The sequence below is a fragment of the Chlamydotis macqueenii genome, chromosome 2, assembly GCF_036417535.1.
Source record: "Chlamydotis macqueenii isolate bChlMac1 chromosome 2, bChlMac1.mat, whole genome shotgun sequence".
NCBI classification, from domain to species: Eukaryota; Metazoa; Chordata; class Aves; order Otidiformes; family Otididae; genus Chlamydotis; species Chlamydotis macqueenii.
The window spans coordinates 6871624-6898802 of record NC_141557.1 but is presented as its reverse complement, the minus strand read 5'-3'; the positions used below and the strand labels follow the sequence as shown (position 1 = coordinate 6898802).

At 38.1% G+C, this 27179-nt stretch overlaps 1 protein-coding gene across 11 annotated transcripts in view; it reads left to right on the top strand.

Moving 5' to 3' along the window:
• Positions 1 to 27179, top strand: part of KMT2C (lysine methyltransferase 2C) — a 197257-nt gene that overhangs the window by 75023 nt on the left and 95055 nt on the right. For all 11 annotated transcript variants that reach the window (XM_086741820.1, XM_086741826.1, XM_086741825.1 and 8 more), the window contains 2 exons: positions 857 to 996; positions 2660 to 2769. In XM_086741820.1, coding sequence (XP_086597946.1) covers positions 857 to 996; positions 2660 to 2769 — 250 coding nt within the window. The remainder of the gene's footprint in view (positions 1 to 856; positions 997 to 2659; positions 2770 to 27179) is intronic.

Sequence of the window (27179 nt, the reverse complement as noted above, 5' to 3'; positions counted from 1 at the left end):
AGATTAGAATTTGGGGAACAAATTAATAAAGTTATAAACTAGATCCTCCCATGTCACCACACTACAGTAGTCTTTATATCACTAAATTTTTCAGTTCCCTCACACTCCTTTCCTTGTGCCCTCTTCCTTTCCTTGTGCCCTCTTCCTTTCCTTGTGCCCTCTTCCTTTCCTTGTGCCCTCTTCCTCTTTTTTTTTTTTTTTTTTTTTTTTTTTTAACATCTTGATGGCATTGGATAAAGATACGTATTTCCAAGCACCTTTTTCACTCCTGGTCTTGTTTCTACCTTCCCCGCGTAGCTGCTGTGTTTTATCTAGGCACCTTACCTCGGGTCATGGCAGTCTCCTTTGAGGATGCTGTCCCTGCTGTGCCCCGGCCAGCTGGTCGGACTGCAGGGAGAGGGCCATATGAACACTGCAGCTGGTGCTCACCACTTACACTGCTGTCTTTTCTTCCTTGTACATCTCTTCTTCCCCAGAGTAACACAGACTACTTGCTGTTACCTAATTCTCTGTTCCTTGGGTGGGGCAAGTTTTAATATCAAACAGAGGTGGGCTTTAAAAAAAGAAGTGTGTGTGTCCTGGAGAATTGAATAGGGCAGACTGAGGAAAGGGGCATTTTACCAAGCACTTTTTTTGGTCTACTGAATACAAACTTTAACTGAAAACTTTGTTATTGGGAAAGTTATTGGGCTACAGTATGAGGAACAGAGACTTTTGTTCATGTTGATTTATATTTTATCATATTTGGAAAAATGTATACTGACTTTCCCTGAGTTTTGGGTCATTTACAAGTATCTAGCTAATTGAACTAAGAATGTGGTCACTTCTAAGTTTGTTTTTCTGCTCCCCAATACAGATCTCGATCAAGTGTAGCATCATGTACAAGTGTAAGCACCCAAACTGCTTCTGACGATCAGGTTGTCAAATTCTGGGATGAACTCAGTTTAGTTGGCTTACCAGATGACATTGATGTTCAAGCCTTATTTGAGCCCACAGGTAAGATACATTGCTATCCTCTTCCCCCCTCCCCCCCCCCCCCCCCATCTATTAGTGTTACAGTAGCTACAATGTCAGTGAGTGAAGTTTTTCAGCTGTGGTTTTCTGTGCTCTGGTGTTTGTCAAGTGTTTGATGATGGTTTCTTAGCTTTTGCCAATGTTACGTGGTGGTTTTGTGTTGTATAGTCTCCTCTTCAAGTACTGGACAGAACTGGTGTCAGCTTTCAATGGCAAAATATTTGTAATCTACTGCTGAACAGGTGTTCAGTATCATGTTTCTGTTTGGGGGAGAAAAGGAGAAAGAAATGAGATACAACTTAATAATAATTCTTAAAAGTCCTAATCCTGTAGCCTTGCCTAATCTCCTGCTGCTAATGCGGGGTTATCAGAAATAATGGAGTGGAAGATTTAAAAGAGCAGTATTGCTAGGGCAGTAGAGGCATAATACACTTGCATATTTCCAGTAGCTGGAGATTTGCTGTCAGAAAACTATCAGGTTTGTCGTCTGCTCTTTCATTTTAATGGAACTTTTCTTTTTACTCAGTTATGAATTACTTTTTCAGAAAGCATCAATGTCCAAGTGCTTTGATGCCAGTAGTCCACTCACGTATTTTGCCTCAAAAATGGAAATACATGTTTGCAATGTATAAATGTCGTTATTTCATGAGTGTGGAAACTAATTATGAAGTCTAATTAAAAATAAAAAAAATAATGGTTTGTTTTAAATATCATACCATAGTGTTGTGTGGATGGACAGGGGAGTTTGTCAAGCTAAATTTTTTTAAGTTGTTGTTATTTGTAGATGACTCTTCTCAAGCCCTTACAGACATTTTTGGGGGAGTTTTTTGTTGCTGAATGATTAAGTTGACTGAGTACTTAATTTCAAGAGCTAATGCAAAGCATCATTTCTAATCTGCTCTAAAGCCATTACAGAATTCCTTCAGAAGTATGCATCATTTACATTGTTTTCATGATAATTTAGTTAGAAACTTCTTTTAAGAGACACGTCTTGAATTCTGCAAATTCTGAATTTTTTTTTTGTTATGTAGATAAACATTTCTAATTATATGTCTGTAATGTGTCTGTTGTGTTGACACAATTTTCTCGGTCATTTATATAGTGTTTTTGTTCATGCTGTATTTTGAGCTTTTAGAAGTTTGTATAGAATTCTAAAGTATCTTGTGGGCATGTTCTGCATGAGCATACAGATCTGTATCTGGCCCTTGGGAATCATAAGTTCAGAGTACATTCATAAACAAATGTTATCGACAGTGAAAAGTAAGATCAAGTGTAACTCTGTGGGTGTCTCACACAAACATTGCATATGGAATCATAAAGTCATAGAATCATATACACCCCAGTGTTACGATTACGTGATCAAGCATCTGAAAAGTAGAAACAGATCTAGAGAATGTGCTGAAATGAAGAGGAGGGTGTGTTGTGTGTAAAAGAAAACTGCAGTATATTTAGTGCCTGATAGTACCTGCAGTATATTCAGTGTTTGATAATAAGGGCATTAAATCTTGCAACAAGAAAAACAGGAGGAAGAGAGACTGTTCATTTTATCTGGCAAGTATTTACTACAGGAACTGAGTTCCATGCTTGGAAGAAGTGTCTGACAGAGTTGTACAACCAAAGCTCTTTTTCTTTGATAACGCTTTAGGTCATTGCTGGGCTCATCACCGCTGTGCGGAGTGGTCATTGGGAGTCTGCCAGACTGAAGAGCAGCTATCGGTGAACGTGGACAAAGCTGTTGTCTCAGGGAGCACAGAAGTGAGTAAAAAGACTTGAATGCTCAAGCCAGTAAGAAAAAAAAGGGGTAGGATTGGAAAAAAAGATAGTAGACTAATGTAATACAAAGTGTGACCAAAAATATCCACATATGGATCTCTGAGCTCACATTTACAATAAGATTTCTTTGGACAGGTCTTCGTGATAAAATCTACTGTTGCAACTTATTAAAAAGGCTTCTGAGGTTGCGTGGAATGTATCATTAATTAGCCCTGAGGTAACTAGAATGTAGGAAGTACCTCACTGACCAAAACGAAATACAGACAAAAGAAAAGTTGAGTTCAAATTAGCAAGTGTCCTGCTGCGAAGAGGAAATACTTACTTTGCCAGTTTATATTCTGAAATTATATGGCTCAAATGTAGTAAAAAAAATTCTCAGTCACTTTCATACCACTTCCAAAAAGCAGCTTGATATAGGGAAACTAGTGTTTACCACAAAGCCTGTGTTGCTACTTCAAATATTGACAGAAATACAGTCTTTTAATTTGAAATGATAAAGTATTTGGAAAAGTACCTTTGAAAAGGACGGACTCCTTCTGGTGTCATATTCTGATACTGGTTTGAAATGACTGAGAGCTATTTCACATTGTTTTTACCACGTGTAGCTGTATTGTTTGGTCATATTTAATTGTGTCTGGTAGATTATTTTAATAATTTTAGTTTTTTTCTATATTAATCAGCCATTCTATGTGTAATTTTTGCTATTTTTCCCATGATCATGCTTAGGCTTATTTTTACTGGATTCTTAAAGTTTTTCATGTATTATATTAAAATTAAAAAGTCATGTGGAAGATACCAGTAAATGCTCTCCACTGTGTGGGCTAAAAAGCTGCTTCAAATCAGTCTTTCAATACAAGCTGTATAATACAGCTTTCCTTCCACCTTCTACTTTTAGATATACTCACATTGAATAAATGATTTTCTTTGAATAAATTAATTGATTTCTCTGTATCTGCTTTCAGAATAAAAGACTATTCAGAATGAATGAACCTGACAGTACTAAGTTCTAAATGAGCTTGAAGATGTTAAAGCCTTTGTAGGTGTGTGTGCATGTATAAAAAAAGTGCAAAAAGAATTGAAAGAACATACAAAGTTGATTACATTTTTTATATCTCCCTCCTGAAAAGCTTTCATCCCCTTGATTTTGGCTGATAATGGTGACTTGTAGTCATTTTATCATCAGCTCATTCCCATCTGTTGTCATTTTCATTATGATACTTTGGTTTCTAACAGAAATCCTTGCTGCAGTGTTCAAATTTGTGTTTTATTGTATTGAATTCCATCTTGTTTCCATTATTTTAGTTCTGTTTCTTTCTGTATGGTACCTTGCTCCTCCCCTGTGCCTCAGGGTGATGGTGCCTTACCTTCACATCATTAGTACATCTTAAGTTTTGTGTAGATGTTTATAATGCAAATATTTAGATAAGAATTCTTGAGGAATCCCACATCTCTCTGTGTGGTAGTTTTCATTTCAGTCCTGTCTTCTCGTGTGCTGCTCTGTAGCTTCTCTAATAATCTTTTCAAATTCTGCAAGTAGTTTTTAGGTACGCCTGTTGCACATGTTTCTGTGCAACTCAGGGAGATGAGAGAAGTTTGAATTGAGTGCCGTTCTGCATGTTTTCTGTTCGAGCTGTACTGAAACTGTTGAGAAACTTTCTTTGCTGTAGTACAGCAGTCAGCCAACAAAGAATGACGTTTCGGTTATTCTCTTTTATCCTTCTTGTGTCATCCCCAGGGAGAGCAGATTAAAAGCGCAACTGTTATTGATTCTAGGGGAATGGCTAGCCGAAATGGGACAGCTTTATCCCACGATCACACCAGGGAATTTTTTACTTTTAATTTTTTTCAAGCAATAAGGAAGAAACTCTTCTGCTTCTCCATTCCTGACCATGGAGCAGCAATGTGAGGGATGCTCGAAGAGTTTGTGTGTAACTGCTGGGGATCCCAAGTGAGCCTGTGTTTGCTGGTGTCCAGGCTGTAGTGCTTGGTAATGATGTTTCCACAGCTTTTTAACTAGTCACTGAGCTAAAGAAGGCACTGAAAAGGGTAAGGTGCCAGTTGTCTGATTTGATAGTGGAAGAGCTTAAGGGAAGAAATTTTCTTTGTGTGAAATATTCTAAAAAGTTTTGAATGAAAGGTATAGCAATTAATTTAATGTATGTTTCTGTGTTTACAGCTGCTTGTTCTTTGTTTTTGCTAAATTTTGGGGCTTCTTATATGATATTACAGCATTTAAAAAGTTTTAAAAAGTTCTGAAACTGTTGGCAATGCAGATGCAAGTATGTGCTCAGGGCCTGTAGAGAAACAGTTTAAATGAAAACAAGCTGCATGCTATTTCCTCTACTTGCCACCAAGTTTGCTTTGGGTTTTTTTGTTGTTTGCTTGGTTGGGGATTTCTGTCTTCTTAGAGGTTCTTCTGGCATGACATGGGTTTACGATGTGGTCTGCAGCATTGACATCTTTCCTTAACTTGAAAAGTATGTTTTCTTTTCCTTACGTTCATGTACAGATTAATTTTTGACATATAACAAACTTTTTCTTTATAGTGTAGTCCATTGGTTTAGCTCTTTTAGTTTGTGGAGAGCGTTTTGGGGCTGTCCTTACCTTGAGAGTCTCTTTAATTTGTAAGTTACATTCATGTTTCTCATTAGTTAGGCTGCCTATTGTTTGCAAATCTGTTTTAACTGGATATGACAGTGTTTCTTATTACTCTGTTTACCAGTTGGCTTCACTGAACTTGTGATTGCATTAATAAAGCTTGTGTGGACATATTTCGTTGACGTATTCCAGAGTATGTATGTTAATTCATTTTGGTTTTCTTCTTGGCCCGTGTTTCCTGAAGGCTTAAAATACAGTACTGTAGAGATCTCAGCATCTCTGCATGTTTCACAAAATAACCTGCTTAGTGTGTCTTTCTTCTCCAGTTATTTCTTTATATTCACTTGTTTTGAAAGCCTGGCAATTTATTTAGTGAGATGTCTGACCGATTTGTTACACATATTTGTGTCTAGACATGTGTGGGTTCTTTTACTTTCTCTCAAAGTCTTGGGTTTGCCTCTCTTTGATATTAATGAGTGCACATACATACATCTGTATGAAATCTTGTGCATCATGTTGTTTTATAACAACTGACAAATAAAAGCTGGAATATACAGTTAAGTTTATGGTAGTAGGTGCGCTCTAGCCTTTGAGTGGTACAGGTGACTCGTTTAATCTCATTGCTCATCTTGCTTACCTTGCTTATCAAGGCAAGTGAGAGTCCGGGTTTTCCTCAGAAGCACTTTCTAAGTGTAAAAAATCATAAGGGAGAACTGATGATCCAGATGACAAGCATAGTGTCAGAGCTTTTCTGAAGGTATCTCATAAGAATTCATATACTTATCTCTGGAGCTTGTAGAGTGTGTAAGTTAAAGAGCCTGAAACATCCAGACATGGCAGTTCCTCCCCCCATTACTTTAGCATGTTTTAATGAGATTTTGAAGTAATTTTGTTTCAAGCTTTGAAAAAAAAAAAAAAAAAAGAACTTTTCAGAACAGAGATGAAGGGCAGAGGAGACTTCCAGTGATAAAATTTACTACTTGTCTGCCTTACATTTTCTAGCCGTAGCTCTTCTGTATGCTGCCAAATCCCAAATAAGGTGGGCTACTTTTTTCTCCCAAATACGTGAGTAGCTCAATTCAATAAGTGAATTTAAGAAAGACTCAGTGGAGAATGGTTTTGAACCACGTTTGAACAAACTCCACGCAAGAAAGGAATGCAATGGTAACTTTCCCAGCCAGCTTTCTCTTCTAATAAGATGTAGAAAGCAGTTTACAAGTTTGGGAGAATTTGTAAAGGACACTGAAGTCAGACGGTATTGGTGGAAGCCAAGAAGGAGGTTTCTATTTACTTAAAGACTGAATAGGGGAAACATGATAGTAATAAAGTTTGTAAAACAGTCATTCCAAAATACTGTGTTACTCTGTTTCAGTTTTACAAATTGTGGATTTCTGTTTGCTTTGAAAATCTGTATAGCTCTTCATATATTTATCTACTTCACAGCTTTCATTTTTCCAATAATGATCAAGTGTTTCTTCAGGACCAGTCAGTCAGCTGAAAAATTGTTGCTGTCTTCTCCCACCCATGTATTTTTTTTTACTTAATCACAGCAGTATCTTCTCTCAGTACACGGCAGCTGTTTTCAGCTCCTGCTGAGTTTCTGCAGGCTGTGTTTGGCATGTTATCGTTGCTGAGAACTGTAGGAGTGGTTGCTTTGCATAGAGGCATGCTAATCAATAGTATCTTGCCTTATTCCAGACTTAAAACGATCTGCTGTTTTGACATTCCTTTCCCCTCTAAGCCCTTTTCACATGCTAACACAATCTTGAATTCTTTTTAAGGCACCTTCCCTCAAATTCTGTCATCAGAAGCAGGAGATTGTACTGTTTGTAGATGCTTCGAGGTTGGGGCGGTGTTACAAGCCTTGCATGTTACGGATCTCTCTCGAATTGTGTCTTAAAGTCCTTTCCATCTACTACTTTTAATTCTTTACTCAAGACTCAATTCTAGCACAGTGCTTACCGAGCTAAACCATAAAGAAATAAATTCAGAGGAAAGTTGGGAACTATTTAAAATGTTTATACTTCTTAAAAAAAGTATTTGTCCATGTTTTGCATGTATCTTCACCCTTTAGCCTCTACACTTCTCGTCTTGTTGAGACTTGTTAGTGGTACTTGTGTATGTTTAATTGTGCTGCTTTAAGTTGAAAACTTACCTGGCTAAACTGATACTTCCTTTTGTTGTTCCTTGTATGTAAAGATAAGCATCAACATCTTAATAACTAACTTAATAACTAAGTTAACTTCATACACTGGGTAGGATTGTGCCCATTTAGCCATAGCAATTTTTCAGCTAGTTTTACCTTTTGTCGACATAAAATCTGTGTCTGAAAAGTGGTTTAGATGACACAGTCCTAAAGATAGGGACGATGAGGGCTTCATGGATGTCTCAACCTAGCTGAACAGAGCACATAGCAATGTCTTCTTTTCAAGATGAAGTGCAGGATTTGCAGTTCCTTGATGCTCTAAAAGCTCCCTTCTTCCTTTTTCATTGTTGGAAGAGCTAGTAATTCTTAAAACCAAGGGAAAATGCGTAAAGAACATAATCTATCACAATTTATACCAGTTCTGGGCAGAGTCCTCTGTATCTGCCCATTTTTCAAGGAGAAGCTTTGTAACCTGACACTAAATGAGCAGCTCTGGTATTCAGAAGTTTCTCGCCCAGCTCTTGAGTTTTTATGGTACTTTTGCACTCACAAGGCACTTGGCTTCTCTTCATCTCCCTTCGCTGCAGCTTGGGAGTGACTACCTGGCTGCTCTATTCACATGGCTTCTGATTTTATCTTGCTGAGCGTTTTTTTCCTGTAGTTGCTTTTGTCTTGCAACTGAGAAAGGAAGTACTGCAGGAAATATTCTTCCAAAATAACATTTTACTTTTTAATGGGTTTTCATGGGTTGCTGTCTTTTAGAGAAGTCCAGCACAGAAATGCTGGAGAAAGACTAGAGGAATGGTGACATAAGTCTCATCAAGAAGACACTTCATATGCTGTTGGTCAGTTTAGTAGTTTCATTCAGTTTGTAGCATGGTTTAGAAAAACTGTAACAGTTCAGCAGTGGGGGCCATTTCAGTCTTCCATTCATTTCCGTTTCATTCTTCTGGAGTTCCTCTAGAGATTTATAGCTGTCTCCCTGTCAATGATGATAAGCTTTGTACTTCAAGGAAAGACATAGTGACTAAGAGTACACCTTTGGTAACCTTTTAACACTGTCTCTTCCATGAATTACTGTTTCAGAACAGTTTGGGTTTTGGTCACCTAAAGCCAGATCATTTTTGTCTTGGAGAACATGAATCAGACTGTTCTTACAGCTTGCTAATGACATCAGAAATAGAATCATAGAATGGTTAGGGTTGGAAGGGACCCTCAAGAGTCATCTAGTCCAACCCCCCTGCAAGGGGCAGGGACATCTCCAACCAGATCAGGTTGCTCAGAGCCCCGTCCAGTCTGGCCTTGAAAGTGTCCAGGAATGGGACATCCACCACCTCTCTGGGCAACCTGGGCCAGTGTTCTACCACCCTCATTGTAAAAGAAGAAGAAGAAGGTTGACATTTGAAATTACTAGGATTATTGAAAACTTCACTCTTTCCTGTTTTCTTCTCACCTACAATCTGGCTCTAGGACCCAAAGCAAATAAAATGCAATGTGATATACTTTATGCTAAAAAAAACCCAAACCCAACAACACCCTAGCTTTTTCCCTAGTTGCTGTTTTTAACCCTGTAATCACTTTTGCCAAATTTTTATTATTTCTTTTTTTTTTTTTTTTTCCCCCAAATTATCCTGTGGGATTTTGTGCATCCTATTTTTCCTTCTGCAGTGAAACACAGATTACAGTTCTTACAGATAAATAATTTTTTTCCCTGTCAAAACACAACACCTTCATAGAGTTTAGGGCTCGGCTTTCAAAAGACAATTTTCAATTTCCCCAGTTGTCTCTTAGACCACATTTTCTAGTACAAAATAAAATAGATTTTTCTATATCCATGCTGGTATTTAAGAAGATGAAGTGATAGTAAAAACTGAGTAAATGTGAATAAAGAACTGTACGCCTCTCTGCTTCTAATATAATTTTGTGATAATTTTGACATGTGACCTTGGGATCTAATTGGACTCCACACTTGGATGTGGATTTTCAGTGATGTATTTAAAAGTTGGAAAGGATTGCTACGAAATAAAGTGATCCATCTGAACAGAATGATCACAAAGTGAGAGGCAGTAGCATGGGAAGAAACGTGCCTAATGTACAGTCTAAACACTTTTGATGAAAGAAAGGATCTGAAATAGATTTTAATTTTGAATATTCCTTTTCTTGAGAAAGAAAACTTCATTTATTTTCCTAGTGTTTCTGATGTAATAGTTACTCATGAATATTTTGCTACTCTAGTAAATCTCTGTGTGCTACTGAAGGAGACATAGTTTGTGTGTTGATTGTAATAATCCAGTTGAGGTTTGTTGAATGATTAGCTGACCTGTTTTTCCCTTCCCCACCACTTGTTAGATGGATTAGTATTTCAGACTTGCACTATCTGATGTGAGATATGCTGTTATCATTAAATAACTTTACAAGTCAGCCAGCCAGTGAAAAAAATGAGATAAAAAGATACAGTATTAAACTGAAACTATTTAATAAAAAACTTGTTTCAAAGATGATCTGATAATTATCAGGCTGTCTGACTTTATGCCTATCCAAAATTCAATTTTAAAGGTGTGTGTAATTTTTCACTTATTTTCCCATTATTTAACATATTTATTGTTAATATTCCAATAAAGCTAGTACTATGCTTCAGTGTGTTAAGGTCTTTGTAATTTTTATGAATGGAAAAGTCCATTATAAATGTGAAGAAATACTTCAAAGCTGTTTCAAGATACGGCATATCCCCAGTTCAGCAGTTTTTAAAAATGAGCATCTCAAGACATAGAAATGTTCCTTTCTTGAGAGACATAAAACACGCTGTCCTGTTTATGTGCTAGTACACAGTGGAGTATTGATACACCAAATGCTGGGAAAGCATTTGATTTAGAGCTTCTTCTGGGTACTTGTTTTGGGAGTTTGATTTGTGACAAGTGCGAATACTTTAATGTGACTTTTCAGTCTTTTTATAGTAGTTCCTTGCTTCATGACCTGTTACCATCGTGATTCTGACCTGTTGATTAGAAAAAGGAGCACGTGATAATTTGAGACTAATTTAGCTGTAGTTAATTTTTATATCACCAGAAATGTGTTGATTCTGTTTACAAGAGGAAGTTGGACGAGGCTCTGAGCAACCTGATCTGGTTGAAGACGTCCCTGGGGGGCGTTGCAGGGACGTTGGTCTAGATGTCCTTTAAAGGTCCCTTCCAACCCAAACTATTCTATGATTCTGTAGGAAGGCAGGTATTTATTTATGAACCACAGTTTGGAGGAGCACTTGCCTTCTCAGATGAAGCAGAAGAAAATACATACTTTTTTAAAACTTTTTTTTTTTTTCACATTTTTCTTTCAATTTGCTTTGTCCTGAGCCTTCTGTGAAATAACAGCTGTGTTTGTATCCCTACCTCTTTTGTTTCCAAACGTATGAAAAAAATATTGTGAATTTGTCTACATAGGAAGTTGTATCGTCAGTGCCCATTATAACTCACTGATTAGAGTGAAACTGCGTCTTGGTCTGTAAGAAATACGTGCGAGAGCTTAACCTCTGCCAGCTGTTGCACAGGGACAAGGACTAGTGCATGTATTCTAATACAGAAATTTTAGGTTTAAGTAATAAACTTTATTCACAATAAGAGAAGACTTTTCAGGAACTGTCAGTTTTTTCCAGTGTATGAATATAATTTGTGCGACTTCGTTGCCTTGTTCCCCCTGCAGTTTCGTAGGCTGGACAGAAGCACAGTGTCATTTCTGGCAGGCAGATCTACATAAATGATCTTTCCCATAATAACTGCATTTCTGGAACACGCGAGCAAATGAGGAGGGAAAAGGCTTAGGCTGCTCAGGCAGCACAAGATGTCTTTCCTCAGAACAGTTCGTATGGCCTCATCTAAAGGAAAGAGTTTGATTTTTCAGCCTCACCTATTCCCTTTTCTCTCCTGCTGCAGTGGTGCTGCTGGCTTCCTGCTGCGGTGCCAGGAGGCTGTTCTGTGGGAGCTCGCCCTGGGAGCGCTCCCTTGGCTTTCAAGTTGGAAGGCAGAGTCAGCCTTGGAGTTTTCAGTCTCTGGGTTTTTTCCAAGCTGAATGCTTTGAAAGATGCACCCTGCTTGAACTCTGGATGTCGAGTATGTGGATCCTAGAATCAGGGAAGAGGGATTGTTGCTACAAAGACATTTCTGAGAAAGTTTTGATACTGAATAGACGGTAGGCATTGCAGATGCTAAGGGCAGTCTGTGAGGTGTAGGAAGCAGACAAAATGGACTAGGGGCACAGAGAGAGGCTGAGAGAGAAGCAGCAATAGGCCGGCAATGAAAGCCGAAAAGCCTTGCTGAGAAACATGAAAGGGCCTATGTTCCTGAAGGAATTTCCAGTGCAGGTTTTCTTTATTCAGTAACATTCACTGAAATAATTTACTGAAAGCTCTGAATTGAAATTGTTTAGTGTGTGTTCCAAACTGGTGAAGTGTGTTTCACAAAGACCTTTTCTTCCTTTTTGCATGACTTGAGTAGAAAACACTTTTTTCATAATACGCCCAAAGAAATTCTCTTTATTCTTTTTTTTCTCTTTTCCCCCTAGGTGTCTTTCTTAAAAGTTACCCTAAGCGTTAAGGCAATGACATACTAGTTCACGATGAGCTAGAGCTCTGCTGCTGGGCGTTTGATTTCAAGAGTTTGTTTGTCGTAGTTCAGGCCTGATCAGGACCAGACTACGCAGTCTCTCTCTCACTCCCCCCACCCTCTGAGAGAACAGGGAGAGAAAATAAAAGGAAAACCGGCTCAAGGTTTGAGATAAGGACAGGGAAAAATCCTTAAAGTTACCATCACGGGCAAAACAGACTCGACTTGGGGAAAACTATTCATTTATTACTACAGACAGCAGGATAATGAGACAGAGAACAAGATAACCTCCATCCACCCCTCCCTCTTCCCAAGCTTAACATTATCTCTACTACCTTCCCCTCCCGAGCGGCACAGGGGAGAAGAGGGAATGGGGGTTGTGGTCAGTTCATCATATGTTGTTTCACGCCGCTGCTTCATGGTTGGGGGAAGAACTCCTCGCATTCCTCCCCTGCTCTGTTGTGGGGTCCCACCCCTACGCCACAGTCCTTCGTGGAACTGCTCCGGCGTGGGTCATCTCTTCCACGGGTGCAGTCCCTCTAGAACAGCTGTCCCAGCGGGCCCTCCATGGGCCACAGCTGCCTTCAGGCATCCACCTCCCCCAGTACGGGGTCCTTCACGGGCTCCAAGTGGATCTCTGCTCCTCCGTGGACCTCCATGGGCTGCAGGGGGACAACCTGCTCCATCCTGGTCGTCACCACAGGCTGCAGGGGAATCTTGGCCAGGAGCCGCATTACTCCTCCCCCTCCTTCTGAACTGACCTTGGCGTCTGCAGCTGTTCCTCACAACAGGCTGGTAGATGTCTCTCAGGATCTTTTTTACATCTTATTCACTTCTCATCTCCTCTCCACTTCTTGCAGCCGGGCTGGACCGAGTTGGGCCCAGTTGGCTGCCTGGCGAGAGGCCAGAGGGTGGGGCCTGCAAGGCCCATGAGGCCTGCGCCTCCCCCTCTGCGCCTCTGCCCCCACTCAGCTTCTTCACATCTTCTCTCCTCTCTCTTTTTTTTTTTTTCTGTTTTCCCATTCTTAAATACGTTATCGCAGAGGCGTTATCACGAGACATTCTCCTACCAATCGGCTTGGCCTTGGCCAGCAGTGGGTCCGCTCTAGGCCCGGCCAAGTCCACTGAATGGAGGGGAGCGACTTCTAGCAGTTTCCTACAGAAGCTGCCACCTTAGGCCCCCCCTATGTATACCAAGTTATTTTGGGTGATTGCACGTTAAGAACAGGGACAACCTGATCTCTGAAGAGCAAAGAAAGCCCACTAAAGGAAAAGGGCACTGTCTCTTAAGTCAAGGTTGTACCTTCTTCCTCAGCTAGTGCTTCAGTTTGCTGGTGGGGCTGACCCATTTCAGTGCTTTGTTGTACAAGATGAGAATCCGGATGCTTGGGCTTTCCCTTTCTCCCGTCTTCCTGTGCTCGGCAGCAGTAGCATAGTCTTTCAAGGTCTACGAAAGAAAGAAAATGACAGTATAATGCCCTCAAATTTTAAAGGTGGAACAAGGAAATAACAAAACAACTTTTTTACAATTTTATGAAAATACTTACAAATTTATTTAGATTCTTATCTCATTAATATTTTCAGCAGTTAAGACGACTTTTAAGGAGCTCTTTATATTAATTTTAAAAAGATGGGAAACTACTAATCTCTTAATGAACATGCCAACAGTAAGCCCAGGGAAACTTATACAAAGAAGCGTAGCAGCACGGCCTCTCTCCTCACTTCTGTAGGTATTTGAATGCAACTCTCAGTTTCCTACCTTACTACCACCTCACTCATGGCTGCTTCTTATTTAAATATTTTATATTCAGTCTTTTCCGTAGATAATGTGGATTGATGTGTTGGTTTTTTTTTAATGTTAGTGCTTTTGGGTCTAATTTTGTGCGTGTGTGTTGGTTACATTTGTGAAAAAGGACTAATCAGTCTTTTGTAGTTAATATTGATTAGTTTTCGTCAAGGACAGGTCCTCATTATGCTGTTAGCATTATGGAAATAAAAAGGCATCTTCCTTGCCTTCAGAAGCTGGCTTTTTAATAGATATCAGATTAATAAAAGGAAAACTGTACCCCTGTGGGACAAGATGTAGGTGTATTTGCTGAGCTGTAGCATTGTTTGGTTAGTGTTAGACAACTGACTCTAATCTTGGTTTCACAGCAGTTTCCTTTTTAAGTAATATCTTATTTAAAAATCTTTTAAATTTTTCATGGATGTGGGTCACGTGGGTTTTTTTTGAATGAGAACTTTAAAGTTAAATCTCCTTAATTAAATTAGAGTTATAAAGTTATTTTGATTATTACAAGCAAAAGAGTTTGAGTAATATTTTTCCTGCTAGTATAAATTATATTATGGATTTTCATTTGAGGTTTTCACCTGGCCTCAAAAAAATTATACAAACATATTCTAGTTTAAAACTCAGAAGTACTCATACTAGTCTGTTGGCATCAGTTTGCTTTTAAGCAGTAGCCTAAAACCTACTTCTGAACTTGGTGTACTCAGCAGCTTGCAAAATCAAACCATTAGCAAAAAATAGTTTTGAACTCCCTGAGGATTTTGTTATTGACTTCCATTAGTGTAAATTCTGTCCTGGAGTTGCAGATTGATCATAAATATTGCAGGCATCAGAATGAAGTAGTCCTGTTAATGCAGGTGTCCTTGAGTGTTTTTTTAATAACATGGAACAAATCACGCATGAGACAGACGTCTTATGAATCTTCACAAATGGGAACCAACTGCCCTTCACGTGCAAGTGTGTAACACTTAGTGACAAATGCAGACACTGCTTACATTAAAGCTGTTTTTTCTAATGATCTGCGCTACTGTTGATAGTCATCTCTTTATGTGAAAGAAGTAATACTGTTTATTTTCATTTATATAATTGTCCTCTCCATTCTGCAGATCTGACCTGGAATAAAAAAGTAGACAGACAATGGTAGGTCTGCTGCCAATAATGAACTTGCAGGTGTTCCATGAATCATGGTCATGATTAATACTAATAATAATAATTGTATTTAATAATATTAATTGAAGAATTGATTAAGTGACATGTTCTCAAGTCAGCACTCCCATAAGCTTTTTTACTGGTGTGATATTAATGTTTCCTTCAAGGATGTCATGTTTCTCTTCAGTACATCAAGGAGGAGAAAGTAGCTGTTATGAAATAAATAAAGATATTTATTTCCTTCCTGAAGCTTCTAACAGTGATATAACAACTTGATACACCCTAAATTTATTGCTATGACATGGTCTCGCTTCAGATACAATGAGAGCCCATGTATTCAATCTGCAATCTAGACTTTTTTTTTAAATAACATTGCAGATATTTCTACATCTAGCTTTCTCACTTTGAATTTTAAATTAACAAAGTAATATTTAACTTCCCTTTAAAAAAAATTTCCCCACTCTGCTTCTCTGTGAAATAGCCTTGCAGAGAACTGGGAAGAGTGGCAGATTCTGCAGAGTAAATAGTGAATCTGGATCTAAATAAACTGCTGGCAAGTATCCAAGCAAATACTGGAATTTTTTTTTTTTTCCTTTCAGTTACTGCAGATAATTGTGGCAATATTAGGTGTTATTTGTATGGTATTTCCAGGGAGATGTATTGACAAATCATAGACCACTAAAGGCAAATAGAGGCTTTTAGAGGAATAATACATGAAGACAGTTCAGTTGCTATCGTCATTCTTTGAGCTATGTGAGGAAAATGCTCGTTTTCCAAAATGTAAATGAATTTGATACATTGAACAGATAAGAGTTTCAGGTTTTCCAGATGTCATACCAGGTGAGTTTTTATAATGAGAGTAACTTGAAATAGATAGTGAATCGTTGGGAAGACTGTTACTGTTATGCATCCATCACATCAGAATGTGCCTTGGGCACCTCCAGAATGTTTGCTTTCTTTTGGACTTAAAAATGTTGTGATGGATAAATCCCCTGATAAAGGTCGAACCTGGCAGCAATGCTCACTCATCTGAGAAACTAAAAGGTCAGAATACTCCAGATGCTGGTAAGACTAGAAGCTGAGCATCACAGTAAAGTATGGTTGTACTTCTACTCTTTATTTTATGTGAGCCTGTTTTGTTTGGTACTTCTGGAAGCTCCTCTCTGTAGGTGAGTGCACTGTTGCGGTCTTATGCACCAGTTCGGTGTTTTTCAGCCTTCGCTGAACTCCTTTAATTGAAATAAATCCATTTTGTGGTAAACCATCTCTTGCCTTATGGGTGTTTTCAGTAAAGTATTCATCCTAGGACTGTGACAGCATTGTCACATTAACACAACCGCAGAATTAGCATGATCATCTGATGCTCAGATTTCCATGTCATCAGATAAAAACTGGTTTTAGAAAAGTGATTGAATCTTGATTGTTTTAACCATCTGAACAGTCTCTGTAGTACTACTGGACTGCTCACATGATCTAGCTCAGCAGCCTGTGTCACTTGAAGAGTTTATTTGTAGATGATTATGATTATTAAGTGTAGGAACCACAATGAAGTAGACTTTCCACTGTGTTATGTGTGGACATTCTATATTTAGGACTTGTAATCTTCCTGTGGACTTAGAACCTGGTCTGTGTGGAGCAGTAGGAAAATGCACCGTCCAGAGCCTAATGCAGGATCCAAAATACGATTCTCACAACCTCCGGCTGGCTCCTGCTCTTTCTGCAGACCTGTGTCTTTGGTTGACCCAGATTATTTCCCCTTCACTGGTTCTGATGTATTATTCACGTTATTTCATTGTGGTTTTACTTTTGATAATGGGATTTCCCCATTTTACTGTAAGCATTGTGAGAAAAACCTTTTAAGACATTATTCTAGTCCTGGTTTGTCTGTAACTAGCTAAGAATAAAAATACCAAACCCTCCTTGGTCTGTCATTAGAGATTTAGGAAAAAAGCATTCTGAAGAAATAGGACTGTGCTTGGTTTGACTGTACGCTCCGTATGAAACATACGAAACTTCATCTAATTGTTTGTGCTGTACTCCTTCAAGAGTGTAAGAAGCTGGTGATACATAGCAACATTAAAACCCACACAGAATCCTGTAGCAGAGAAAAGGAATTTTAATGTGAAAGAGACCAGGTGGGAATTGGTACTGGAACAGAAGTAAATATGTACATTTACTAAGGGAATCTGTGACATATAAAACATAACACTATTTCCTGGCTGTTTTTTTCTGTTCAATGGCGCTAATATCTCTATAATTAAGAGCAATGGAAGTATTTAGAGGAAAACCGTATACTGTTATAAACAATTCTTGTTTTAATTGAACAGCTGTAATTTCTACCAATGGTACAAACTATATTATAAGAAAATGATTATTAGTTTAAAATGCAAAGTTAAATGAATGCAAAATTAACAAACAGATGGTGAAGAATTATTGTATTTTATTTTACTCCTGGGTAAAAGGGCTCATGCGTGATTGTAAAAATGTCATCACACTTCATAAACCTGAAAGCAAACAGAATTTGCAGTTGTGCACATCTGTTTTGGGACACTGCTAAAGGGTTAGAGGAATCAATGTTGTTTTCAAATAAGGGTATTCATCAAAAGGATATCATTTACTTAACAGTTATGGCTTCTGCTAAGCATCAGACTTAATGTTCTGTGGAATTCATTACAAAATTTGGCAGCTTTTTTCTTCACAAGCTACTGAGGCAGCATGCTGCAAAATGAAATGAACAGCTCCTTCTCGTTCTCCCCTTTCTGAACCCCAAAACAACAGCTGAATTACCTGCTAAATGTTTGACCAGTAATTTCAGGATTTAAAATTTTAGGTCAAGATGTTGCACTTCACGATGCTTGCCCAAGAAATGTTAGTGATGGAGTAGAATGGAAAGACAAGGGAGTTACTTGTTTATTTCAGTAGCTAGTGAATTTACAAAAGTGTTAAGTAATGTTTGGAGATACCGTGTTTTGGGAGAAGGAATGGGAGAAATATGTGTAAGTGACTAATTTAGTCAAATTGAAAAAGACCTAAAAGCCCCAGCCAGATAAAACATGTGAAGCTTTTATTAGAAAAGAAATTATATTAATGGTTCAAGCTGGTAGTTTCAAAGTATGCCATGTAATCGCTTTATTTGAGCTCAATTTACAAAAATTAGTGAACTGAAGATGTAGGATTTTGTTTACAATGACTCTGTGCCATTTGGAGAGCACAATTTAGGAGCAGCCAAGGAAGTAGGAATTATGAACAATAAGGTTCTGATTGCAGTCAGTGGGGAAGGAATACTAAGGAGGTGCTCGCTAATGAGGAAGGTATTAAAGGCAGGAAATTCTTGTATTTTTTTTATGTCTGTACATAATCCAGAGTTCCTTGTCACCCCATCCCTACTATTACCTTGTAAATTAGGCATATCATTGAGTGTATATGTAGTGATTTTACTGATGTGAACTTTCTGTTAAAGCTAGTTAATGTATCTACAAAATTTTTGTGAAGAGAACGCATTTTTAAAGACTAAAATCAAACACACAAAGTTAGGACATGCCAGAAGACAGATTCTCTGCACACAATTAATATCCTTTGTGCATATACCTGGTCATGCAGCCTTTAATTGTGTGGTCACATGCGGAACAGCTAGTGCCTAGTTCAGTCGTAGGGTGGACATTGCTGTCTTAGTAAAATCCTCTTCACTATTACATTTTTTCGCTGTTTGGTGTGTAGGTTTGTAGACTATTCAGATACTGCTGAAAATAAAGAATTACTCATTTCTGCATGAGTTTTTCAATGATGTTTCTACTATAATAAATGTGTATAACTTGTCTATGAATTTTTCCAAATAGCAGATTTGTGTGGCCTTTTTATGCGTCTTAGGCTCTGTTTTCTGCAAGAGAAGTTGAAATTTTTTTTCTCCTTTTTTTAACTTAAAAATATCTGCTGATTTGGATGGCAAATTGAAAGAGTTTGAAAAATACTCAGACTTAAAAAGTTGTGCTGATACTGCAGTTCTTTCTTCACTGTTGGAGCTGTAAGTGCACAATCTATGTAGAAATCAAGACTGTATTTTTAGGGGAAAAAAACCCTAAGCTTTTAACGGTAAGGTTAAGGACTAAAAAACTTAAGAAAAGTTTTCCTTAGTGCCCTTCCCAATATCATAAAGGAGCTCTATGAAAGAATAGAAACTAGAACTGTTTCACAGCTCATCATTCAGTTGCCATAACAAAGTGGTTTTCTCCCACAAGCAATCCACAGCTCTTTTTCAATACATACTTTTTTTTCCCTCTGCACATTGAGCACATTCCTAGAAATAATAGGTTTCTTTAATGCAGAGACTTCTTTTAAGAGGTTTATTTTATGCTCTTAATCCATGTTTGATCTGCAGTCCTTGTTGTGTTTTGATGTACATAGGTATAGTTGTGCATAGGTGTGTCTGTTTGTTCATCTATGTCTCTGTGTATGTGCGTTACCTTGTAATGATCTGACTGTATCATTTCCTTGTGTCAGGGAGAAAAAGGAAAAGGCAGACCTCCCAAACCGTGGATTTAAAACCTTTATGGCTGCGTACAGACCTCTGCTATTTTAGCTGGCGCGGGGACAGCGATACAGCACTAGGAGTCAGAGGACAGTGCACTTTTCCTCCTTCTAGCCTTCATCCGATTTCAGTTGCCTCAGACTTCTGACTTTTTCTTTGAGTTGATTTTTTAGCCACTTCCACTCTTTCTTGTTCTTCCTGCATGTCCTCTCCTTAACCTTTCTGTTCCCTTTTCCTCAGCTTCCTTTTGAGATCTGTCCCTTCACCATTTTCTGTGTCTTAGCACATTATTTCCCTCAGGTCTTTATCCAATTTTTGTGCCCAGTTTTGTTAATTGGCCCTTGGAAGTGTCATCCCTGCCCCTCATCAGCTTCCATCTCTGCCCATGGTTTCTCCTCCCAGTCTCGTCAGACTCATTCTCCCAGTCTCGTTAGTCCTGTTTGTCTCCTTCACCCATATTTGTCCATCTGCCTATGTACTGGATCCTCGCATTCCCCAGACAATTTAAGTGACAGTATTATCAAAAGCATTAAGGATGTCTGCTGTCTGTCCAGTGGTTTATTGTGCTTGGGCTTAGAGTATTTATTACAGACTTCCTCTCTCTAATCCTTGTCAGACTGAAGCAGTCTTCGCAGAAGGTACGTGTAGACCGATCAGTGCTAGAAATTGGAGAGGATTAGTCATGATCAATGAGAGTAGATTTTTCTGTGTTTTTTCACTGACAAACTTTTGGAGGTGTTTTACGTTTAAAAAACAGTTTTCTCAAGCTTTGTGCTGTCTGGATTGATCTGCAGAGTAATGGCAGAAGTTGCATCCCCCACACTAAAATTCCTGCCAAATTGCAAGTCCTGTGAGTGAGGTTGTTTTTAAGATGAGCAAAATGTTTTTCTTACTGATTTTTCTATTCTCAGAAATAGATGGAAAGTTTTGACTAAGTGTTCCAAATGTATTTCAGATAATTTTAGGCGTGTGTTATCTGAAGGTTTAGCCCAACTTTTTATCATTCAGAAAACTTAACATGAATAGAACAGAGTTTATGTGGAAGTCTTTGCAAGCAGTACCCATTCACGGCCGTTTATTGATAGCGCCACGCTGACAAAACCTGTGGTGTGGACTTTGCTGTGTTACCAATAGATAATTTTTGTCAACATATTTTAGGCAGGCTTCAGCTCAAGGCTGCCGTCTAAATTTAGACATCTATGTGGACGCTTCTACCTCTGAGCTGTGTTTAAATTCCGATTAGAAGCGTTGGAGGTCTGGCCGGTATTGTCAATGAAGCCTGAAAATGGTCACCCACTGTTTGGTTAACTGAATTGTGCTGAAGTAAATTCTATAAAATTACTAAGTCTCTATTAAGTGTAATGGGAGCTTAAACACTTGGTTCATATCTAGACACAAGATGTAAAGCCTGAAGTTTAGAAGCCCTTGTCTCAAGCGTTGTGTCATTTGGAAGCACAGTGTGGCTGGATCAGCATAAATTCTCTTCTCACCAAGTTTCTAGTACATAGCTTTGCAAATGTAATTATGCCAGCCTAGCTGTAGCTGCAGAGGATCTGTAGCATAGGCATAACCTATAGAATGCTTAAGCTACCTCAAAGTCTTTATATGCTGTTTAGGAATGTAGGAGCTATGCTAAATGAGGCAGAAAGTTGACTTCATCCCAGTGTCTTCTGCAGTGACCAGTAACAGATGCCTAGAGAAGATCATTAAACAACAAGCATGTAGCAATGTTTCCCCCAGTTATTTTTTTTCCAAGCCTCCGATGATTTGTGGCTCAGACTGTGCTCTGCCAACAGCAAGAAATGTCTACACATACTTCTTAAGACCTTCCAAGCATGAATCGAATGGAACTGGCACAATAGCCTGTTTTCTGAGCCTGCCAAAAAGCAACCTTAAATGAAAGCTGATAGTATCTGTTCTTGCCTTGTTTGTCCTGAAGTTGCTGATGCTGAAGCCTAATAATCACAATTTAAATGACATTAAACATTATTGACCTTCTCATTGTTGATGTGCTAACTAAACACCAGGCTCATGTGTGCCCTTTTGTCACAGTGGGTATTAGATGAGAATTAAGGGGTGGTTGCTAGCTGTGGGGAAGTTTAGGCTCTCTCAAAACAGTTACATTATCCTAAACCTTGTAGAAAGCAATGAGGTGAATAAAAAAATATTTTTCCTCGTGAAAGCGTGAAAAAAGCAGCAATGGCAGAGTCTGTGGAGGAAGTCATATGCCTGCAGTTATTCCATTAGCTTCTATAACGATGGGGAGAATACAACTTCAGGGCACACAAAGCCTTCTGTGGAGCTTCTGAATAGGCAGGGTTTGGGGACATTTCAGATTATATGTAGGAGGATTTGTGTGCCATAAGGTTTGAATGTTTTCCTTGACCTGTTATGGGTATCAAATGAAAATACTATCTCCCTTAGCAAGCTTGACTTTTACAGGTCTTCAACCTATCGCAACTGTTACGGAAAACACCTCTGCAGAACATGAATTGTTCCAATTTTTAGATGCTTTGGTATGAACACCGTTTATTTAATGTAACTTTTTATAAAGGTGAAAATAGGAGGGAACTGGTGGGAAGGAGGAACAAAGTAATGAGTTGTAGAGAGCCTGAAATCTCCATGCTTAGAGGAACTTTTGCTTTCCACCTTGATTACATGTGCTGAGTCACTGATGGTGGTATCTGGTTGTCATCATTTGTATCTTCTTACCTTTGTGCCTTGTTCCTGCCCAGATAACTGGGCAGATTAGGGACAGATGGAATATCTAGTCAAGAATTCTGCCTTAGAAGACAGTCTTTCTCAGTCATGTGTTGAGCTTGGCCATAGTTGTCCATTTTTTTCATGTAGTTTTAGAAGCAAAGCTTGATAGTGTGTTTCTATAATTCGGATTTTTTTTTTTTTTTTTTTAAGAAGCTTCAGTCTACTCAGAACATGAAGTGGAGACTATAGTAAAGTTTTAATACATGCTGTCTCTGTTTAACAACATTTTATTTTTAAGTTACAAGAGAGAAATCTGAATTTTAATTTCGTCAATTTTGGTATGGGTTAAGGGTTGAGGAACAAAAGTAACTGATCTCTGATTGAATTGCTTCTTTAAAATTTAAGTAATTTCCAGATTTGTGACGTGACTAATAAAAAACTTTAAAATGAGAAGGTAATTTCTGCTACTCCTGGACATGCCTGTTATTTAGTACCTTTTCTAATCAGTAGTTCAGCTGAAAGCCGTTAATTGTTTTTATGTTTTCCATCTTGCTGCATTATTCTCTTAAATGCTTTATGATACTTAAAACAGGGTATTTGACGTTAGAGGTGCTAATGGTGCTTAATGTCTATAGGCAATATAAAGCTTTTTTAAGATGATGGAGTAGTCAATGAAGATTATCCTAACTACCAGACAACATATTTCCTTAATCACAGTTCATACTAAAATTTCTTTGTGGTCTTGTTAGTGACAGGATGTTAACGTCCAGTTCTCCGTAGTTTCAGGTTTGTATGAAGCAGTTTTCAGTAGCTAAACAGTCTGAAATTTGTTCTTACAGGTAGTACATTAAACTGTTTAACTAAGGACAGATGGCTTGTGTGCCTTTTTGACTACGGTATCATAAAACTAAAATTGCTTATTGTTATCACGGATTTTGTCAGCTGACTTTTTTAAAGCTATATAAGTTTATAATCAGTGAAAACCTTTTGTTGTTTTGCTTAAAAAACACTTTGTAATACCTAGTACTAACATTTTAAGTTTACTGCACTAATCAAGTCACAACTAAGTATTTATTCAAAGTCCATATTTTAGCCTCTCTTTAATGACTGTCTGCTCAGAGTTGTTACTTGCCCGGTGGCGGAGACAGTAATACTATAAACTAATTCTAAGGGGCATAAAATAATGCTGAAATACGACCTCTGATTTGTTCTGAATACTATCTGGATAAAATCTTATTTTTATAATAAAAACAAGCATCTTTTCTTGACTTGAACTTGCAAACTTGCACTGAGTTACGGAGTGTTTAAAAGTATAGAGTAGCAGGAAGGTTGATATATTTGTCTATCTGTTTGGTTTTTTTTTTTTTTAAAGTAGGAAGATTAGAAAGATTGTCCCCATTTTACAGGTTGGCCGCCTGTTTCCATTAAAGCCAGCAGCATTTGTAACGTTCAGCTCAGCTTCCAAGCCGGGGGCAGAAACAAAACTTTGTTCAGTTGAGTTTTGTGCAGTTATTCTAGCATGGTGGTACAAGTTTCTATCTTCCCAGAAATGTTCTGTGTGATTTCTGCTGCTCTGTTTCATGAAGATGTACTCCCATACAACTAGAAAAGAGAGGAGGTGATTGATCAGGTTTTCTCATGTTTTCTGGTAATTTACTGAGTTCTTCCTCTTTCACTGTGTTTGTGTAACAATGTCACATTTGATCCAATGGGATTAGTGGATAAAGAGAATTTTAAAATGAAGTTTGAAAGAGCACATAGCTATTTGCTTTTCAAAATTACATCCTTTTCTGTCTGCGAAAAAAAATCGTGTAAAAGAAAAAGGTGAAAAGACCAAGTAGAAGGAGATGTGGACAGTTTTAGATCATGGGAATTAGGATGGTAAGAAGTAGCAGAAGTATGAATGGGATCAGAGCTTTCTTGCCATGAGTGAGTGAGCTAGGACCTTGCTAAAGAAAACAGTCAGTAACCAATTAAGGACTTTTTGAGGAGGAAAATAGTCTGCTGACTCTGCTTTAGTGACTTTTATTTTATTGAATATACTATGAATAAGTGATAAACTATCTCTCTAGCTTTCTGGCACCTTATACAGTGTTTTTTTTCTGTAGAACAAGACTGTAAAATTATTTGATCCGTGAACAAAAGTGTTTGGCTTGCTTTGACAGCTTCCCATTTTCCTATACCTACCCTTTGAATACTCGGATTCGGCTTCCACCCCCCTTCACGTAACACTGTATTTTGTGCTCACGCTACTGAAATTGAGGACTCCGTACTGTCTCCATTACTGTCCTCATACAGTGTGGTTTAGACACTTGCATTTCACTGGCACTGTGATTTACTCCTTTCTTCCACCTCCTACTGTCCTGATGCCGTATTTTAGCCATAGAGTAGTAAAGTAGTATCTGTTTCCGAGTTTATTTAGCAGAGCTCGTAGTAATTTTTTTTTTTTAATCACTATACCTTACTGTTCATGTCTTTACTTTCTTCATTAAGGTTAGTTTGTTGTAATAGCTGCATATTTGTTCTTCTAGGGTCAGAGCACGTGGCCTGGTTTCAGAGAAGTGTTGGCTTCCACTGCTGGAAAAGTAACTCTTCTCATCAACAGCTGTTGCCAAAAAAATCCCTTTGGGCATTTGTTTCTTCAGACTGCTTTATCTCTCTTATAAATTCAGCAAATGTTGATATTGTGCGCTTTTTATTTGCTTCAGATGATATATACCACATTGTTTTTAAAGTGTGTGTTTTACTTAGCTGCCAAATGCTTTTCATTGCCAGTGTAGTTTAGCAGATGTGTTTGAAGGGTTCAATTAAATGTAATTTGGGCTTCCATTGTTCTTCCAGCATCTTTACGTGGTTCCTTAAATCAACATCAACATTTTTAAATGCTTTGCAGTAACCCTGCAGTTTGCTCATTTCTAATAATTTCATCATTTAGTCGTGCAGCATTTGGGAAAAGGTATATTCTGATTTTACATTTGTTATGTGCCATTGTTGATTGGTGGTTTTGAAAAACAGATATGGTATTTTAAAATTACATTTATATTGCTGTTTAATCCATTTTTCTTGGCTTTTAGTAAGTAATGGATTCTTTGAGTGCTTCCAGTTCTTTCATAACTTTCTTTCCTGATTAGATAATTCTTACAGGTTAATTATGGGATCCAACAAAGTCTCTGCTGAATACTTTCTTGAGGGACATGTTGTGGACCATAGCTCCTCCCAAGCTCCCGTTCCTGCTGTTTCTTACCCAGTAATACTTTGAAAAATGTGTGACCTGTCTGTAAGAGTAGAACCTTAGCTATAATGTGAGCCATCTCCGTGAGGTGTGGAAGTGTCAAGTACAAAGTAGTCCAGTGGGTTGTATGCTGTGCAGCTGCAATTCATGAAGTTGGAGGCTTTGGGCTATATTTTCTTTATTTCACATCTAAGTTCAGGGTTTACCTTGTGCGGCATCCTAAGTGAGTGTTTACTGAATATATAATTTCCTAAAACGAGTTTCTTGCATAACTTTGGAGTTGTGGGCAGCCCTTAAACATGATTACTGTTGCTACTTTCTTCACCTGCTTCAGGAACACTTTGTAACTGTGTGCTTATCTCCTCCCCCCTCCTCTCCTCTGCGTTTTGGCTAGTAAAGTAACAGAATACATCTTTTCCATACTGTTAGTAGGTGTTAGAGACACGGGTAGAGATGAGGCGTCTTGCAGATCTGAAGACTAGACTAAGCATTATAGCACGGAAATGTGGCTGTAGTTATCCTTAGTGACCCGCTTTAATTTCTGTGCCAAAATGTTTTACACTGCAGTTGTGTTTAGCGTAAATAACATTTTTTCTTTCCCTTGTCTATGAGTTGCAGTACAGGCAGATATCTTGCTGAAGACATGAGTTTCATCTGGTTTTTAGAATGTCAATGTAGCTGTTAACACGGACGGCTTTGTGATTTGTATTTCCGTATGGGCTGGTGTTGATATCTGTGGCCTTGCAGTAGCACTGTTTCATGCCAGGCTTTAAAAAACAGAAGAATTATGGTAATAAGTATTGTCTGTATTCTAAGAATTAAGCAGATGCAATATATAACTTTTCTTTGATTTGGTGTATGGTCGTATTTGAATGTGGCTTGACACTTCAGCTAGCAATCAGACGTGCCGGTGTTACTATTACATTTTTGCTATGAAAAATGAGGGTCTCTGAGCTCAGTTGTATGCCTTCCTGTGAGCCACTGACCTGCTTTTTCTTAAGTTTACTCCAAATCTCATGATGCTGTGCTCTAGCCTTAAAAAGCGTTGTTGCCTTGGTGAAAAAGTGCAAAAGCATGTTACAGTGCTTCAGGGACTGTAATGAATCCAAGAAAGAAAAAAGACTGATTAACTGAATCAGAAAGGTGTGGGTGATATTTTACAAGCAGGCTGATGGAATCTGTTCCCTCTTGACTAGAAAACTGGAGAGTTATTGCATAGTTCTTCCTGAGAAATTATTTCTTTGCAAATGTGACTATAGTCTCTAATAATAATCATGCTTATTTATGACTTCTTGAAATTTGTGTAGCCTTGAAAGAAGAGATGAGAAGAAAGTGCTAGGTTATGTAATGTATTATCATCCCAGAGAGAACTGTATAATGTCAATAAGATTTTTGGTAGGATATGATATTTCATTTCCATTTGCATTTCTGATTACAGTATCTACAATTTTACATTAGAACTCTCAGAGCTATGTGGTTTTTAATTGTAACCTATTGACAACGTAATGTGGTCTGCCCTTATTACTCAGAATAAGTCTGCAAGCCTCTTCACTGAAGGCATAGTTCAAGTTAGATAACATGTAGAAGAAAAATGTTTTTCTGTGGCCATAGGAATCTCGGTCATCAGATTGCATTTAGAGCAGGTTTCATTAAAC